At 38.2% G+C, this 19,944-nt stretch overlaps 1 protein-coding gene across 1 annotated transcript; it reads left to right on the top strand.

Moving 5' to 3' along the window:
* The first annotated feature begins 2,278 nt into the window (after positions 1-2,278).
* LOC119020953 (sodium- and chloride-dependent GABA transporter 2-like) lies at positions 2,279-19,805 on the top strand. Its single transcript, XM_037100775.1, has 15 exons — positions 2,279-2,673; positions 3,010-3,194; positions 3,787-3,921; positions 4,683-4,823; positions 5,285-5,372; positions 5,947-6,079; positions 6,835-6,969; positions 7,118-7,221; positions 7,628-7,752; positions 9,605-9,717; positions 9,859-9,996; positions 10,220-10,322; positions 12,103-12,203; positions 15,276-15,446; positions 17,612-19,805. The coding sequence occupies exons 1-15, from the start codon at positions 2,666-2,668 to the stop codon at positions 17,762-17,764; spliced, it is 1,833 nt and encodes a 610-aa protein (XP_036956670.1). The 5' UTR covers positions 2,279-2,665; the 3' UTR covers positions 17,765-19,805.
* Positions 19,806-19,944: the final 139 nt, after the last annotated feature.

Below are 19,944 nucleotides of genomic sequence, written 5' to 3' on the forward strand. Positions count from 1 at the left end.
CAGGTTGCTCAACAATCAAAACAGTACAAGATCTAAAAAAAAAAAACATGTATCTTTTTTTAAGAGAGAAAGAAACCAGTCAGGTCAACACAGTTTATGTGAACACTAAACCTGTTCACTCTTGGAGGTGAAATGCTTTGTTTGCTCTGGTCTGTTTATTATTTTTTAAAGAAACATTGAAGACAGACGTGAAACTGACCTGTTTAAGTGTGTGTAATACAATACTGAAAAAATTCATCCTTCAGCCCAGCAACTAAGAAAAGCTGTGTATGTGATGGATGTCCGTTCCCTTAGGAGAGTCATGATGTTAAGTGTGTGAACACCATTCAAAGTAGATTTTTGCTGAGGACATGTTCAGCTGTCTGTAGCTCAACAACCTGCCCGGGATATATTATCCATTATCTAAGTGGACATAATCCTGTTTTCCCATTTTTGCTTAAACCACAAATTACATCGTGATTTTTCTACAACAATTGTTTTTGCAGCTGAATATTAACTTCTTTTGAGCATGTACTTAGTGTCTGCCAGTGTGTAAACAAGTTTAATAGTTTGATGTACAGAGAGCATGGTCCTTGTTAGCTCTAGAGATTTACAGCATACTGTAAATATATGCCTTAAATATTAGCTGTCTTGTCTTGTGTTTCTATGTCTGTCTTGTTTTATGGTTACTGAATAATTGTATCTAAAGAGGAGCCTCACAAATAAAGCAGAGCTTTTATTGTTTCTACTCGGCGTCACTAATGTTAAGTCTTGAGGGTTCTAACTGAACTAAAGCACTCAATTATTCATTTTGCTGTAACAGAACACATGTAGATAGACAATACCTGCACAAGGCGTCATGAAACTTGCTCTACAGTTTGTCATTTGAGGGTTGAATTTCGGTCCGACCACCTAATGTACCTGAAATATGATCACCTGAAATTTCCAGTTTCCTTGCTCTTGTTTTAACCACACACAGTTCACTGTGTAACAAACAAAGGCGGTGATGAGTGATAGGGAAGTTGCGTGTGCATGTGGGTGTGTGTGTGTGTGTGTGTGTGTGTGTGTGTGTGTGTGTGTGTGTGTGTGGTGGGGAGAGCAGCCACATTTAAAGGAACAGTGATTTGAAACACAAAATAAATAAGTTCTGATGGATTCTGAAATGTAGATAAGACATCTTAAATGTAAATTGCAGAATGTAGTCTAAAAGTAACTTTATTTTTGATGGCTGCCTTCCAGAAATTATGGCTTTCGTTCACATCAACGTCAATTGGTGTTATTTTTTCACTCAACCAGATATAATTGATATTCTCTTTTGAAGAATTTACAAAATGACGATGTTAAACAAAGTGAAAGGGGTCGGTCTCTCACGTATCTATTATCACCAGACTCTGCCCCCTCACCGGGCTTTAAGGAGCATTATATCGAGTTTCAGCTCATTGTTTAGCTGTCAAGCCGGCAACTTCACTATTCACGATCAACGCTTTTGCCGACAACACAGTTAGCAACTAGAGAACACAGGGGAGCATCTGGCTGCTAAATATTCAGAAACTGAAAACTATTACACTGAATATTAGGCTTGTTTTCATCTGGTCATCTGAGATGTGATTCCCAGTGAATTACATCGTTGCTCAGTGAATGCCGGAGGTGTAAGAATACGGCAGTTTGTCATATCCACTTGAAAGGAGATGGCTGCTTAACGTTTTGAGGCTTCGGTTTGGTAGATCGGGACGGCCACCAATCCAAAGCAGTAGTATTTTAGTGGAGAATGAGACTCAAAAGTCAACTATTGTTGAAATTGAGCCTTTAAAGTTAAATGCTAGCATCAGCATGTTAGCATGATCACAGTCATATTGCTAACATGAGGCTGGTGGGAATGTTATCCGTTTTCTGTGACACATTCAACATCAAGGGCTATCTCTAATGCCAAGATAAGATTAGTTTTAGCGTCATAGTAACAGGTCAAGTACAATTATTACTAAGATCATAAGACTAGAAGGAGAAAGTCAGTGTACTATATAAAAAGATATTAATAAACTGTAGGATTAAGGCACAGTACATCAGAGATCATGGAGATAAATATAAATACAGTAATAGTATAAGTAGTATCAAAATAATAAAAAGAGGTGCAGTTTTGCTTGAAAGTGGAGCACTGGCATGTCATTTTATTGCAGCAATAAGATAGCCTACAGTAAATGAGTCCATTCACATTGCTACACCCACTTATTCAAACCAGATGACTGTTTGTACACAGAAATTCAAGTTGGTATTGTTCTTAAATGATTTGTAACCCAAAGCTGCAAATTCCCAACTGGCAGATAACTGAAGCCTGTGTACAGCCACTGACAGAACAGGGACGGCTCAGCTGATTTGGTTTAGTTGTTAGCAACTGAGCTAATCTCAGTGACTCAAGCTGCTCCCGTCTCAGTGGAAAAATACAGAAGGGAAGTAGTATACCTTGGATCTTTATCAGAGCCAAACAGTTTTCTAGTTAGACGGTATGGCGTGCAGACCAGTCCGACCATAATTAGGTCGTAGAGGAGCCAAAGGAAACCATAGCTACTTTGTTTCTCACTCTGGCTCTGTTCATGACATGTTGTTTGTGTAGAAAGCTTGTTGTGCACCCAGCTGAGAGGAATACTGATCAGTTGCGCTGTAAGCACCATTTGGGGGAGGGGGCTTTGTGATGGAGGGGTAAGTACTTCACTATGTTTTTCTTTTTTATGCCAGGCTGCTCAATGCATTGCTTTAATACTAAAAATGTGCTCTAATAAGTACAGCTTTCTGATAAACTCTTGCCAGTGAAAAAATTTCCATTCCTGATAATCCTGCCAGCTCAAGTTCAACAAATAAATAAATGAAGCTTACGAGCATTGCCAAACAATCAGCTGAGAAGTTTTGTCTGTGTGCATAACCTGGAGCTAGACAGGTCTGTCAGCACTTGTCCTATAAATGTGGAGGAAGTGGAGGAACATTTTGAGGTTAGACTTTATTTTGTGATAAACCACTACTTTTCTTGATCATGTCAAGGGAATTCCTCAAAGGAAACAGCCATGAGACGCCTGGTCAAGATAACAGTCTTGCGAAGAAGACTCAGCTACTGGACCGCGGCCAGTGGGCGAACAAGTTGGAGTTCTTGTTGGCTGTGGCAGGAACCCTGGTTGGACTAGGAAACCTCTGGAGGTTCCCCTATTTGTGCTACAAAAATGGGGGAGGTAAGCAGTAATCATATTAAAATCATTCTTTTTTTGACCCTTTATGCTTTTACATTAACTCTTCTACACAAAGGAAAGCAACTGAATATCCGTGTAATGTCAATAAATGTGGTGAAACACCCATGAGTCATACATAGATTTAAATGATAAGGAAGTTTCTCAGGAGTGACACAAAGATTCTGTTTGTTACACAAAGATTTTTTTTCTTTGTGTAATGGAATGAAACTTGTAGGGACAGAGGGCACCAGTGTTTTTTTTTTTTACTTTTTTCGAAGCTAGTTATCAACATAAAAAGCAACGCCTCTTTAAACTCTGCTGTCAACAAATATTAGTATTTTATCTTTTAAGGCAACATTCTGTGGCTAGATATCTGGATCACCTTTCTTGAATTCAGGGGACTGCTAAAAGATTGAAGTTAAACTTCTGTATCCAGGAAATACTGCTGCGCCCCTTGATAGGTTAACACCTTTGCGAGTCTTATCCTGTCAGCAGGTTTACAGTAAAACAGAGGTAAATTCATGCATTACTTGACTCATCATCAGATCTTGTTTGGCTGGTTTGCTTTAATGTGATGGTGTAATGTTTCTTTTAGGTGCATTTCTGGTTCCATACGTCTTGTTTCTGCTTGCTTGTGGTATCCCAATGTTCCTCCTGGAGACAGCCATGGGACAGTTCACATCTCAAGGCTGCATCACGTGCTGGAGGCACTTTTGCCCTTTGTTTGAAGGTCAGTGTCAATCAATAAGACCATGTATGTATATCACCTTTAACATAAGTTAGTGCAATTATAAGTACTTCAAAGCAGTATGAACATTGGGGGTGAAAGTGCAGATGCTGAATTGAAATTGCTAGCTAAAAAATGTAATATTAACAATGACATTAGAAAAATGTTGACGCATTACACATTCCTTTGTGTTCTCCTGCTGCCATGGTATAGCTCTTTTTAGCTCCTTAATGCCCCCTGTTCAGATTTTTTTTGTTACCAGCACATGTGTTATGCCCACTGGGATGGAATTTGCTTGCTGGGCCAGACATTGTTATTTGCATTTGCGTACTTGCATGATCCACATTTTTTGGCCCAATGACCAGGAGCTAAACAGGATAACGGGCTTGAAATTGAATGAAGAAGCAGCTGAAGTAGTATAAAGTGGATAAGGGTTGAATTAAAGTATGAATAGGATTTAAATGTACGGTTTATTAACAAACAAATATAATAACTCAAACTTAGGTGGAGCCTTGTATGATCTAAATGGATTAAGGATGGCATTTTTCAACAAAAAAGTGTTCTTATCTTGTTGAAATTGAAAGAAAGAAAGAATAGAAAGAATCTAAATCTTAAGCCTTATTATAAAGATCTATGATTATGAAAGTATTTGTCATTTATAAAAGTTACTACATCACAGACGATGTCTCCAACTCAGATGAAAAATCCATCTTCTGAATCACTATCCACTGTCTACACTGATCAAACTCTGTCTATCTTTTCAGGGATTGGTTATGCTACCCAGGTTGTGATTGCATACGCTGCTGTGTCATACATTGTCATCCAGGCATGGGCTTTCTTCTACCTCTTCTCGTCCTTCAGCGCTGAGGTTCCATGGGCCAGCTGCAGGAATGACTGGAACACAGGTACTCATACAGGCAGATGCGGAAGTGAAGGAGTAATGTGTTGCTCAGAGAGCTGTTGCTGTGAATGAAGTATCCCTGAGGTGATGTAGTGTAGTATGCGGTATTACAGTTGCGTAATTTTTTTTCTTTCTAACACTGTTAAAAATATATCAGGGCATTTAGCCTAGTTGTAATTTGTTTTCATAAACAGGTATGTTGATGGCTAAATAACTATACCCTGCGGGTTACGTTATTCACATGTTTTCACAGTATTCAACCTTCACGATTCATGATTTCAGTCAGACTCCTGGTTTATTGGACACATTTTGGGAAAAGAGAGGAGTGAGGGGACTTATACATCTCGAATATGTGTAAAACTGTTATTTTGTATTAAATAATTAACAAAATTGTATCTGTCATTTTGTTTTCAAATATGTATCTACACATTTTATAATTTCCCCTTTTTTGTTTTTTTTTCTCAGAGACTTGTGTTGAGTTTGACAAAAGAAATGTTTCTTCCAACTGGACAGCAGCCGCGAACGCAACAACGCCTGCAACAGAATTCTGGGAGTAAGTGAAATTAACTAATTCATGGCTGATATCACTCGTTTTTTAGGAGGCCTGATGCTAAATGTTGTTTGGGCCTATATATATAACAAACACTGGTACATAGAGAGGAAATTTAAAAACAATTTTGGGACACCGGTGAGCTGTGTTTCCATGCTGCTTAAGCCAGGATTGCTCATTATTTCCCGTTTGGCCTGTCAGCATGCTGGTGTTTGCAATTACCTCAAAGCATCACTGTGCCAAAAGACAACACCACAAAGCTGCTTCATTTTTCAAATCAAACCCCCAAAATGGTGCAGCAAATTTCAACAAATTATTTTGGCAGCAAGTTTGAGTTTTCCTAAATGTTTTCCCACATTGCTGGGCATGGTCATGTGCATATAAATGTAGCGTGTGTTAAAAGTACACCCCTGGCTCTGTGGTGACCAGTCACATTGATAAGTCATTCTTCACCATGACAATAACCTTCTTTAGTATTTTCTTATCATTATTAAAAGTCTGGAACAAAGTTTTCCATTGTCCTTCTCTCCACACTGTTTCACTGCTCTTATTGGCAATATGACATGTTTCTTTTCAGGAGACGAGTATTGGGTATATCTCAAGGGATTGAGGAGATTGGTAGCCTGAGGTGGGAGCTGGCCTTGTGTCTCTTACTGGCGTGGGTCCTGTGCTACTTCTGTGTTTGGAAAGGAGTGAGATCCACTGGAAAGGTAGAAGTCTTTCTCAAGAAAATTGGATTAGACTGGGTGTACTATTTCTTTGATTATGGCATCTGAGCAGGAGATCTTCTAAACAGACGTGGTAATTGCTTACTTGCATCATTCACTTGCATTGAAGCATTAGCATTTATTATATTTCTCTTTCATTGTGATTATTCCCTCAATTTGGAGCAAATCCATTTGTAGTTGAAAGGTAATCTGATAATCTGATGTGGTGTTGTGGTGGTTACACCTAAATGCATACACCAAAGACAATGGGTTCTAGCACCATGGCTAACTTAACTAATTAAACGCAAATAGCTGCCGTCAAAGGTAGCTACAGCAAAGAGTGGTTATCGGTTACTCTGCCGATAATGCTGTCTCTTCATATTTTTGAGCCATCTCTCATTATTTTCCATGAGCATTGTTTTTATGTCAGGGTGGGCAATAAATACCACATTGTTATTGTCATATGAACTTATGCTATCTTAGATGTTGGGTATTATTATGTCTAACATAACAGTGGTGGTTATGTTCAGGGTTAAAATTGGAATATGTTGTTTGGTGCAAGGCCAGAAAGATAGCCTATTAAAGGGAAAATCCCCACTAATTCAGTACCTTGGCCATGGCAAGTCCCTAAACTGAACAACTGGGGGGGAGTTTTACGTAACTCTTGTTTAGTAGCTGCTCTGTTGCAGCTTCATGTCCAATTCCAATAACCTAGGATATCTTAAAAGCAGAAACCTGCCTTTGTTTCGTGTTGACAGGTAGTTTACTTTACAGCCACTTTCCCCTATGTGATGCTGGTGGTTCTGTTGGTTCGTGGACTGACTTTACCAGGAGCTGTAGACGGCTTAAAATTCTACCTGTATCCTGACCCGACAAGGTTGGTGGATCCTCAAGTAAGTAATAAAGTAAAACATCTAACACAAATACCAAGACAAGCTGCAAGCTCAATATCCTCCCACAAGAGCCCCCCCCCCAAAAAAGTCTCCACTCATACAGTAAATGCAGTGAAACTTCACTAATATTAATGATTTGGCATCTTAGGTTTGGATGGATGCAGGCGCACAAGTTCTCTTCTCTTTTGGGATTTGTCAGGGGAGTCTGACGGCTCTGGGCAGCTACAATCAGTTTAACAATAATTGTTACAAGTAAGTGCTCTCTGCTTTTTTGTCATTTTATTTAAATGCATCACAAAACTGATTGGCTTGAGATGTAGCAATTTGTTTATCTCTTGTTATCTCAAACATTATGATTTGTTTAGCAACTAAGGATTATTTTCATAATGGTTCACTACCCCTGATTAGTTTCTCAGTAACTCATTTCAGTGTAGTTTTTTTTTAAAGTGCAAAAATTATGAAAAACACCAAATATTATTTTCCAATGCGACGTTTTCAAATTGTCATTTGTCCAACTAACCATATTTTACAGTGTTTTGAGATTTCGTGTTTACCATTATGTCTGAAATGCTTCATTATTTGATTTACTTTTCAACTGCGACACCAAAATTACTGAAGTGTCATTCCTTTGTGAAATACTTTTATTTTATTTCCTAAGGGACACATTTGTTCTGTGTTTGGTGAACGGCGGGTCAAGTTTTGTGGCAGGGTTTGCAATCTTTTCAGTTCTGGGGTTTATGTCGTATGAACAAGGACTGCCAATATCTGAAGTGGCTGCTTCTGGTAAGAACCCCATATAACTATGCCTGAATCTAAAGTTGGAAAATGTCTGCTAGTGTGGTTTTACTATATTTAGCTATTCTGAATTATAAATCTACACTATGTTTAAGTATTGCAGGACACATTTCATTTGATTTATTCATCTAAAAAGGAGAAGACACATAAATCAAATTGTAAATGTGCCGGTGCCGGCCTGCTGGCTAATATTCAACTGTATCTCCTTTGAGGAGATGTTTTGAGAACAATGAAGTTGGCTTCATTGAGCTGAGCAAACACTTCTGATCTTGAAATGCTGATTTTACTGCAAATAATTTCATCTTAAATTTCCCAAAATGACTGATAGAGTATTGGTGCAAGGCTTTTGTTCCAACGGTCAGCTTGTCAGAAACCCCAATAGTCAAAAAACGGAAACATTTGTCCAACACTGGGAACATTGAAGTTCATCCCTCTGAAGGCTTGTTTTCCTCAAAATATGTCGTTAACAGTCTTTGCCTGCAGCAAGTGGTTTAATCTGAAGTGAAAGAATTGAGGGTTTTCTAAAAGCATTCAAACTTTTAGGGTAGCTGGAATAAAGTGTTAACTAAGTGTATTATACATGTTAGTGGTGTGAAAAAGTGTTGGCCCCCTTCTTGATTTCTTATTTTGTCACACTTTCAGATCATCAAAACAAAAATAACACAAGTAAATACAAAAGGCAGTTTTTAAATGAAAGTTTTTATTATTAAGGGGGAAAAAATCCCTGTTAAAACGGGGGGGGGGGCAAACCCCCTTGTTAGAACAGGGGGGTGCAAACCAAAAGATCAAAAGATCCCCAAAAGCTAGACATCATGCCTCATTGCTCATTCAGCAGGTCACAAGAGACTCCACAACAACATCAAAAGAACTGCAGGCCTCACTTGCCTCAGTTAAGGTCAGTGTTCATGACTCCACCATAAGAAAGAGACTGGGCAAAAATGACCTGCATGGCAGAGTTCCAACCACTGCTGAGCAAAAGCTCTGCCAGAAAACATCTTGATGATCCCCAGGAATTTTGGGAAAATACTCTGTGGAATGACGGGACAAAATTTGAACTTTTTGAAAGGTGTGTGTCCCTTTACATCTGGCGTAAATGTAACACAGGATTTTAGAAAAAGAACATCATACCAACATTAAAATATGCTGGTGTTAGTTTGATGGTCTGGGGCTGTTTGGTGCTTCAGGACCTGGAAGACTTGCTGTGGTAACTTGAACCACAAATTCTGCCATCTACCAAAGAATCCTGAGGGAGAATGTCCAGCCATCTATTCGTGACCTCAAGCTGAAGCGAACTTCTGCAGCAGGACAATGATCCAAAACACACCGGCAAGTCCACCTCTGAATGGCTGAAGAACAGCAAAAGGAAGGTTTAGGAGTGGCTTAGTCCAAGTCCTGACCTGAATCCTATTGAGATGCTGTGGCATGACCTTAAAAAGGCGGTTCATGCTCGATAACCCTACAGTGTGACTGAATCACAACAATTCCGCAAAGATGAGTGAGCAAAATTCCTCCAAAGCACTGCGAAAGACTCATTGCAAGTTATAGTAAATATTTGATTGCAACTGTTGCTGCTAAAGGTGGCCCAACTAGTTATTAGGTTTAGGGGCAATTATTTTTTCACACAGGGCCATGTAGGTTTGGATTTTTTCCCCCCTTAATAATAAAAATCTTTCATTTAAAAACTGCATTTTGTGTTTACTTGTGTTATCTTTGACTAATATTTACATTTGTTTGATCTGAAACATTTAAGTTTTCACGCCACTGTACATGATTGCAAATATGAATGTGGTATTTATGTATGTACTTGTATTGTATTAAAAAATTGCCTTCTCACATACAGGACCTGGTTTGGCATTTATCGCGTATCCACGTGCAGTAGCCATGATGCCTTTACCGCAGCTATGGGCTATTTGCTTCTTCGTCATGGTCATCTTGTTGGGTGCAGATACACAGGTCAGATGAAAACACATTTCATCACATTAAGCAGTCATAAATCCTTGACTATGTTTTATTATTTAAACTTTAATAGCACAACAGATTTCTTGTTCTTCATAAAAGTATTTCAGTTTACTCATCGGCCTGTGTCTCTGGCAGTTTGTGAGCCTGGAGTGCCTCATGACCTCGGTGACAGACATGTTCCCCACTGTGTTTAGAAGAGCATATCGTCGGGAACTGCTGCTGCTTTGTCTTTGCTCTGTTTGCTTCTTTCTCGGCCTCCTTCTCGTCACAGAGGTGAGAGCTCTACTAGGTCCCTCCCACAACTTCTTTCTTTGTTGTCTGTTTACAATGAATATAAGCTAGCCATTGTACTGTCCAAAACCAGGCCAATACTGATTACTCCATTATCTTGTTCCCTAACAAGCTGCCCTTGCCCTCATACATGGAAGTTGTACATGATTATTTGTTGTTAAGTTGTTTGATCTGCAGTAACAATTGCCCCTCTGTGTTCCTGCAGGGAGGCTTGTATTTCCTTCAGCTTTTTGACCATTATGTTTGCAGTGGCAACAATCTTCTTCTTCTTTCAGTGTGTCAGTCTATTGCAATTGGATGGATATATGGTAAGTCATTATGGCGATTCTGCATTAACCAATAATACAAATGATACAGTAGTGGGTTTTTTTTTTTCAAATTCCTGGTGAAGCTATCTAAATTATTACATATTTTAAAAGGTTTATACTCATATGATGAAAAGCTTAAAAAAACCATTTGACTTTATTTATGTATTGATATGTATAAATATATATACACACACATATATCCTAAATCAAACTTTACTGATAAGTATTCTCAGTCAACCTTAAGACATATCATAACTCTTTCAATGATTTTTAACCAGCCCCACAGCACTGAGCTATACTTACACGACTAGTTTCTACCACACACACACACGCGCGCACACACACACACACACACACACACACATCAGGGGGTCAATGTTTTGAGAGTAAATGATTAACGACTGTTGTAAAAGAATGTTACCCCTTCTCTGTTGTATTTAAGACTGCAGAGAACACTGTGGCTCTTCTCTCTATGCTGCATGTATTAAATAGACTAAGTCTAAAATTCTTCCGAGAATTAGCAACTCTCTACCTCAAAAAGGAGAATTTCCCTTACACAATGCCTTATAAGATTTCTAAAAAGCAAAACACATGTATTCAATTCTTCAGTTGCCAGACTAACTACAGGCCTAATGCAGAGGATAGAGCATTTATAAAAGGCTTAGATATACTGTGCAGGTTTATTATATAGATTACAACAAACTAGAGTACAAAGTACAACAATGGTCATACATTTAGTTGCCAGTTTAGGAGCTACCCCAGCCTAATACAGAAACTTCACAAATCAATAAAGCAAGAAGGTTTTAGATAATTCAACTTTTTTATTAGTTTGTGGCCTTATTGAAGATTGTTCGTGCTGCTGTTTCTGAGCTGTTAGCTTAACAGGGCTGCAGCAACAACCAAACTGTTGTGTTGGCTAGCTGACATCTATCTGACATCAATGAAGACTGTTGAAAAGGCCTATGTAAAGTTACATTTTTTTTTTTCCTAATATGTTTCTGTACTTCCTCTTCTTCTAGTGCCAACTCTGGCAGGTGTCACTGTACAGATGTTTTTACCAGAATTTTATAAATGGTTTGATATTGTTTAATTTCAACCAGTTGGTCTTTTATTTTGATCTCCCTTTTGCCACTCAAAAACAGAGCAAGAACAACCTCCTTTGCTTCTATAGACCAGGCTCCCTGGATGACTGACTAGATATCATGTTCCAATTTGTTATCTTTTACATTCAGATGTTTGACCCTCAATCACCCCCCTCCTTCAAGTTGTATTTAAGCTTGATAAACACTTGAGCCTCTCTGAATGTAACTGAATACTTAAGATCTAAGAGAGCTCTTTATACACAACCTTCACAGTGCCCCAATGTCAAGAGGATTTTAGGTAATGTCTCCGAGGGATTTGTGGTTAGAGTGACAGGGTTATTTGACAGGTTGAAGTGGTTAGAAGTGCAACAGTGGCATCCGCAGTAGTTACTTCTGAATCAAACTTTAAAACCCTTATCTTGTTGTTTACTTTTTGGCCTGCATATTTAGTTTTAATGTCCGCACGTCTGTGCATATAACCTGGAAGTTATTAGTTTCAAATATTACAGATAACATTATCGATAAGTTTACAATGTTTTGATCATGATATTCATATCTGTGTAACATGAAAATACATGCCAAAATACAAAAATACAAACATGGTAAAGTGTTCTAACTACTATTCGGGTGACTGGTCAGAATTAATTTTAACCTCTACAGATTTTGGATTGAATAAATGTTTTCCTTTTGATTGGCAGGTGCAGACAGTCTCTATGATGACATCGAAGACATGATAGGTTATCGTCCATCGCCAGTTATGAAGTATTGCTGGCTTTACGTTACCCCCATTGTTTGTATGGTGAGCGAAACTGTTCTGTTATTTTGCTTTATTTGTGACTGTGCTCACATATGTAGTTATGGTAGACCATTTTAGCAGTATATTATACAATATGTTTTGTTGATATTCACACCTTTCCCCATCATTGTCTCCCTCACAAACCTCAAAATGAAGAATGAGGTGGAATGAGAGGATTAAACAAGACCAAACAATACATTATTATACAAGGTAAAGAGAAGAGGGAGGAAATAACCAGAGATTATGGATTAATAACTAATGGTTTAAATCTAACTGGGAACAATGAAACTGCAAACCAAGTTTGAAATTTGAAAAATCATCAGCAGTGTTTAAAACTGGGGCAGCTGAAAAGAAACGTCAATGACTTTTGTTATCATTCAAAGCCTGGTGGTTACAATGGAGCAACAGGAATACTAACATTGTGTAACACACACTTAGTGGCTGTTTGTGGTTGCTGCAAGAGCTTTAGAAAGTTCAGGAAGTGATAAGACTTGGCTCTCGTCCCATATATTACCAAAACTGCTAGATAGCATCGAATTTTGGTAAGTATATGTTCAGAAGTGTCTGCAGTGTTTGGTCTGCAGACCTGTTTTAATCTTGCTCTTGGATTGATCTGATGCCAAAACTTTAGCCATCCTACCTCCCAGATAATTCTGAACAAAGAGTGTTTACTACTACTACAACAATCATACAAAGGGAGTGGCTCAAGTCTTTTACAGTGTTGTAGTTAACCTGTTGGAAATATACCACAGTGAGGACATTCCTAGTTTGTTTTTGCTCCATTCTGACCGACAAGATATCAGAGGTACTGACTGAGTCCTGCACAGAGAGAATACACAGCATCACAGCACTGCACACTTTTGTGTTGTAAAACTCAGAATATTCCCATTAAAATGTTCTTCCAGTGGCTTAGAAAAAAGACTGCTTGAGTGAAGGTACCCCAAGTGTTTTGATCGAAGTACATGCTATGGTGAAAGAAGGGCTCAGATTGTTTACTTTAACCTGTAGCGCAGGATTTACATATAAATCAACATTCATTTCCATCAGATAACAGTACAGTAGATAGATAGATAGATAGATAGATAGATAGATAGATAGATAGATAGATAGATAGATAGATAGATAGATAGATAGATAGATAGATAGATAGATAGATAGATAGATAGATAGACAGATACTTTATTGATCCCGGAGATGACAGGGGAAGCAGCCATAGAGATGGAATAGGCCACAGCAACTAAAAGTATGGTGAAGCCAATGGTGTCAAAAGCACATCGGCAGTGTTTGGGTATTTAATCTCACTGCCAAAAGGAGGAAACAATAGTTCCACGCTTCACTTTTAATAGTGTGGACAGGGTTGTGAGGTACCTGGACTGCGACACATTCTGATCTTTGATTTAACCTTGTGTAGATTACCCATGACCAACTGCTTCTCCTTGTGTGGGTTAAGGAATGTGGCTGGTGTGGGCTTACATGTCCAGGGGTCCCAGTGTTATTATTCAGCAGTGCGGGTGTTAAAGGTTAGTAACGGCAAAGCCATCATAAAGCACTAAAATGGATTTTGACCCTCATGCCAGATGGTGGGAGATGTCTAAATATTTATAGTCCTGTAGAATTACAGAGTGACCATTTGTTCCGTCCTGGGGTACAAGACCCAAGAAGTGACAAGCAGCAGATTTAGTGATTGATTGGAGATGAGCAAGGAGACAGGTCAACTCCTCTTTTAGTCTGTTGGATAGATGGACCCCCAACCCACCAAAGTGACCAATTAGAAAAGTAGGGAGGTACAGTCAAAGGAACTTTAAAAAAGCCCGCACTAGTAGACAAGGTGGGGTGGTTACTTGTAGATTTCCCAAGATTGAAAGCTTGAGAGGATTTCTGGTAGAGCAGAGGGCAAAGCATTGGGCAGAACTTTGCCAGGATTTGAGAATACCATGGAGCGGCCACCCTGATTCGGACGCAGGCTTGAGATCTGTTTCACTAAAGACTGTGAGGTATCTGGATGGCAACACATTCTGATCTTTGAGTTTTCATAGTTCACATTCAACGATGACTAATTGGTTTTCCTTGAGTGAGTGTGAGTGAAGGTTCAGGAGTTGGTTTCCAACTGTGAGGGTGTCAAAAGTTAGCAGACACCCAAGCCATCATAAAAAACTAAACATGAGTTTAACCTGCATGCTAAATTGTGGGAGATGCCTAAACATTTATGTTCCCATGGAAGGACAGGTAACCCATTTGGGTCATTTTGGGGATAAGACCTAAAGTTGACCGCAGTCAAGTTAGATGAGCTATGGGAGGGAGACAGTTCAACTCCTCTTTTAGTCTATTGGATAATTTACCAAAGTGACCAATTAGGATAAGTGGGTGTGTACTGGGAAAGGGACTCTAAAAACCCCCACATAGGAAGAGAAGCAAGGGTGGCACTTGGTAGATATCCTAAGAACGTAGGCTAATAGGAGTTCTGACAGGGCAGAGGGCAAAGCATTTTGGCATTGCTTTTGCCATAGATTTGAGAATACCAGAAAAGCTGCTGCTTCTGTGTGTGGAAATTGTTGTGGATTTTCAACCCGCTTGACCATCCATGAGAGATGACTCATGACTCACCGACGCCGATGACTTACATTGAGATTGTTTAGAAATGGAGGAGCAAAATAACAGCAAGTGATGCCATGATGATCTACAGCTCAGGAAGACCTCCCTTACATCTGTTTAATAACAAGGCAAGGGAGGCCAATGCACAGTTTCTCACAGTTTCTCTTTAATGTCTGTACAGGATACTGGATTTGTCTCCTATTATTTGGAGACAAAATATCCTGGGAGAATCGTATTTTTCTCCAACAGAAATGAAAAGTGTTTTGTGAACAACACAGTACATGTGTCGGGTTTATCAGAAAACAAAAAAAACAAAACAAAAAAAACCCAAAACTTCCATGTGTAAAAAATAAACTTAAAATTCATGATACACTGGACTTCACTGAAACCTGAGTAGACATCACTGGACTGGCAGTAAAAGTCCATGTTTTGATGAAAACAACTAAAAACGTAAGAATTTTTTTTATTGTTTTGTCCTGGCAGGGTACCTTCATCTTCTCGGTGGTGAAGTACAAGCCTCTCAAGTTCAACAAAACCTACGTCTACCCGACCTGGGCTTATGCTTTGGGCTGGTCCCTTGGACTGTTTTGTGTTCTCCTGGTTCCTCTGTGGATCGTCTTTAAAATGACTCAGATGAAAGGGACATTATCGCAGGTATGTACTCAGTAAAGTATTATGAAAAACACAGTATTATGAAGGTAATAACTGACTGATTCCAGCCCCTTGAATATAAACTTTTGCAAGTTTTCTTAGTTATTCATGATAAAATATCTTTAGGTTGTGTACTGTGTACTTTGACCTAAAGGACACAGAGTCACTTACGGCTGCAATGAAACAACTGAACATACTTTTGAATTGGGATTGAACAGTACTCTGTGTCCAGTTACGACTATTCGCCAATGAGATCTAGTTAAACCCTGCCACAGGATACAAGTACCATAGTACAACAAGCATCATAATATAATAACCAGTAGACGTTTTGTTAAATTTCAACTGGAGGGGTGGACTTCTGATTGATCGCTGAATCATGGAGGACAATGACAAAGGACAAAATGGATTATTCATTACACAGTGTGGGTTGTTAATTGATATTGTAGCTTTTGATTATGTCATCGGGAACTTCCTGTCTTATTGTAAGCTGTTTAGGGTTATCCCCAGATCCCCACCTCCTTTTTTTTCCTCTTTCTCTTTTTTCTTTCTATGGTTTTGTTGTTGTTGTTTTCCATCAGGATTTCACTTGATGCTTATAAGGCCAGCGCATCTCCAGTGCATCTCTGCAGCACTGCATTATTTCATCATAACACTGTTTAGTGACACATTTTATTTTTATAAAATAATTGCAGTTCTTTGGATTTGGATTTTGCACTTAGTCATATTGCGATTTAGATTATTCTGTGATTAATTGTGCAGCCCTACTTCCGCTTCTCAAGCAGCTTATCAAGAGTTAAGATAAGTCTCCTCGGTCGTTTCCCAACTGCTGGAAAGTGGAAGGCTGTTCCCCCAAAGCTGACCAGCAACAACCCCACCTACATTTAAAACTACTGTCCATAGTGGAAGTGCAAAGCAAATCTAGGGGCTGCTGTTCTGAAGTGGACTGACATGAACCGGACTGTTTGGTGAAAACGAGGCTTTAGTATGTCTGTTCCTGTGAAGTTATTACCAAATTGTCATCTTTTTGTTTTATTGTTCTGCTTGGTTAGTGATAAGCAATTTCAGCCCCCTCCCCACAAAAAAAGTTTGAGTTTTTAAAGCCTTCAAAGGGAACAGCAGTATATCAATGACGCCCTCTAGCCTAACATGCTGGTCAAGGACATGCAGCTGCACATACCAACAAGCTCAACTTAAATGTTCAACTTGACACTAATGATGCTTAGAAATGTGAGAAATAAGAGGTGAAAGGCTGGGCTTTATGTGTCTGAGTACTGCACATAGGCTTGTTTTTTTCCCACCATTTATTTTGACAGTTAAGTCTGTTGTCCTGTTTTGGACCAAAGGCATGGCACACAAGTGTCCAGTATCATTAAAACTGATAGTGATTATTTTTTATTATCAGTTAAACTGCATATTGAACTACATGTTATTTTCTCAATCAATAGTTTGAAAAATACCAACCCACTATTGAACAAAACAAGTATTGAAAATATGAAGAGATTACTGTCGTAATAGTTGTCGATTGATTTTTTTTGCCATTGCGCTAACTGATGAAGTCAATCAAGGGTTTCAGCTCTATTTAAACAATTTAGAACTAATACTAGACATAACATAAACACTTTGACAGATAATGCCATAATTTTGTTGTACATAAGTACATGTGGGAACTGACACACCGACTCTGAAAAGCGTTTAAGCGGAATCAGCCTTTGCCAAAAAGTCAAAGCAACATCATCCAGGAGAGCAATACACTGCCCACTCAACCATGTGCAAGTTTCATTTCCTGGTATTCCTCTAAGCCTCAATATGCTGTTATGACACAAACAGGCCAGGACAGCCACAAATTGTGTAAACATGCAAAGATTATTAAATTTCAGGGGATTGCCGACGTTATTACAATTCAACCTGGGTGAAATATGAATTTATGTACCAGAGTTTACAACAAACTATGCAATAGCTGACGAGACATTTCAGTAAAAAAAAACAAAAACAAAAACACATATGTGAACATATTTGCGCTACAGGTCAAGTCAGCATTATAAGCACAATACTGCAATATTCCTCCCTCAATGCTCCTTCGTCTTTGTTAAATTATCTCTACACTTGTTTGTAACATTTTACTGTCTTGCAAATTCATTGTGACATTGATTGTTGTGTTGTTTCTACAGAACCTAAGGCAGCTTTGCCGCCCTGAAAACCAGACGCACAACAAAGTAAAGCAACCGGAGCAATGCCCTTTAAACCCCGACCCAAACACCCTCACTCCTGCTGCAAATGAATACAAGGCAAATGGTGGAACTGAGATGGAAATGCAGGTGTGAGAGAGTGCAAATATTTTATACAGTTTTAAATAGGATGTTTCTATCTTAAACTTTCAAAAAGTTTTTTACAACCTTAGCATTTTTAAGAAATTATGATGAGCAATACATTCTGAATACTTCTAGCTGCACTGGATTTCCTTATCATGTCTGCAACCTGCACAATAAGTAGTAAGTGTTATCTTACTTTAAAATATCACTACGATGTAAACATACAGTATTTACAAGCTATTTTCAGTTAATGTTTTTATATTTCAGTATGCCACCACCATAGAGGATCAGGAGATGCCAATTTTGATTATCACTGCCCAATAACATGTACTGTTGCCACTGATTTTTAGGCAATCTTATTTCCCAAAAAAGATAAAAACACATTTTTAAAAAGCTCCTAATGTAGCAGCAACTGATCTTATCTTATCTGGTGTTAAATCCCGACTTTTTATTCTTTGACTCATTAAGCTTAACATGCTGCATGTATTTGAAATCGTTTGCCTTATACATATCAAGACGCAGGGAAGATTAAAATTCAAGTATACATATTTGCTCTATTAGCTATCTACTATATGTTAAAAAATGTTTATGGTGTTACATGTATTAAGCTACCTATCTTTTGTTAAATTCCCCCATCATTTGTTATAATAAAATTGTGGGGGCTTTAAAACTGTTCAACAAACAGACAACTTCTAACTATGCTCATTATCTCACTAAATAAGGGGGTTTAGTTACGGGTCTTCACAGTCATAGTTAACGTTATGGATGGAGTTTTAATGGATTGATCATGTAGACTGTACAGATATCTTGCTTAAATAATATAAGAGACTGAGGTTGTACTGTTTCTGTCAACTATGTGCTGATAGGGCACTGAGATCACCATATCATGAATGCTTGCTCTGCTTAGCAGTTGACTCAGATATTGAATGTAGAGTAGCAAAGTGAAACTAATTTCGGATGTCAAGAGTCCAGGGTTCCAGAGTCCTAATTATATTTGTGTGAAACTCTCCTGTTTGAATCATAACACAAATGGGATTAACAAGTGAAGCTTTAAAAGTCTAAGGTATGCGCTCATGAAAACTTGAGAAGAAAAGTTTACTACAACTCCCAAGAAGAAACAAACAGTGCAACCACTCAGCACAGAATTCTGCTGCTGGCAGTCTGCAGATCACACATCGGAGTGCACTATTTATGCATTCAGTTGTTTACATTTTATATCAGTTTTGATCAAATTTAACCACTACAGTGCATTGCTTGGATCCTTAATAAAATCGTCAAGCATTTGTCTGGCTTGTTGGTGGCTCATGGGCAGTGTAGTACTTAAATTAATTTCATATATATATAACACTGTAAAGATGTTACGTAAAGAACTACATAAGAATTATGAAAGGAGAAATATTTCTTATAACCCCAGCTCTTCCCACTGAGAATCTGTCATTAGCTGTTTGAAATGTCTTCAGTAAATGTTGTGCAAACAAAAATGTTCAGAGATATTTTAATGTCATACACGCACAAGGTAATTAATTCTGACTTTTGGCACAGACGATAATTATACTAATAATGGTGTGAAAAACCATGACAGCCAATTGCTGGAAAATTGATTAGAAAATTCTTGGCAACATCACAAATGTACCGAGAGGAGAATCATATATTATTAAAGCTGATGAAGTAACAATATTCTCAGACATAATACATGTTATGTCAAGTCTGTTGTAATCACATCAGACTCAAAGCACGAATCAGTGTCAAAACTCATGACTTCCAGTGAGAATGACAGTCAAGAGTGACAACATCAAGGTACTCAAATAAATTCATGTTCACATCATGTATGAGTCCATGGAAGAGGATCTCCTTCAGGTCCGCTTTTTGATAATTTTGCTCGCTTTATTGTCTGTCTTTGCGAGCCATTGTTAAACACTCGTGACTTATTTTGGTATCTAAAATGTCATACCACCACATGTACTGTAAATCACAAAAGTGCACTTTTTTTCACCAGTTTTTTTGTCAAATTGTATCCTTGCTATGATAAATCAATAAATATTGTTTCATATTGTGTCGATTTTTTATTAATTTCACATTGTATCCATACAAATGATATTTTAATTCAACATGCAGTAGTTTTTGGTGCTTTGTGCTGGACTGGACGTCAGTGAGAAATGGATAAAAGTTCAAGAGTAACCTAAACCTCCCTA

This window comes from Acanthopagrus latus, chromosome 6 (genome assembly GCF_904848185.1).
Source record: "Acanthopagrus latus isolate v.2019 chromosome 6, fAcaLat1.1, whole genome shotgun sequence".
Lineage (NCBI taxonomy): Eukaryota > Metazoa > Chordata > Actinopteri > Spariformes > Sparidae > Acanthopagrus > Acanthopagrus latus.

Bases quoted from the DNA above. Each gene is read 5' to 3' on its own strand.
- LOC119020953 (XM_037100775.1), top strand. The intron at 3,922-4,682 runs GTCAGTGTCAAT...CTATCTTTTCAG, and splicing joins CTTTTGCCCTTTGTTTGAAG to GGATTGGTTATGCTACCCAG. The intron at 15,447-17,611 runs GTATGTACTCAG...TTGTTTCTACAG, and splicing joins TGAAAGGGACATTATCGCAG to AACCTAAGGCAGCTTTGCCG.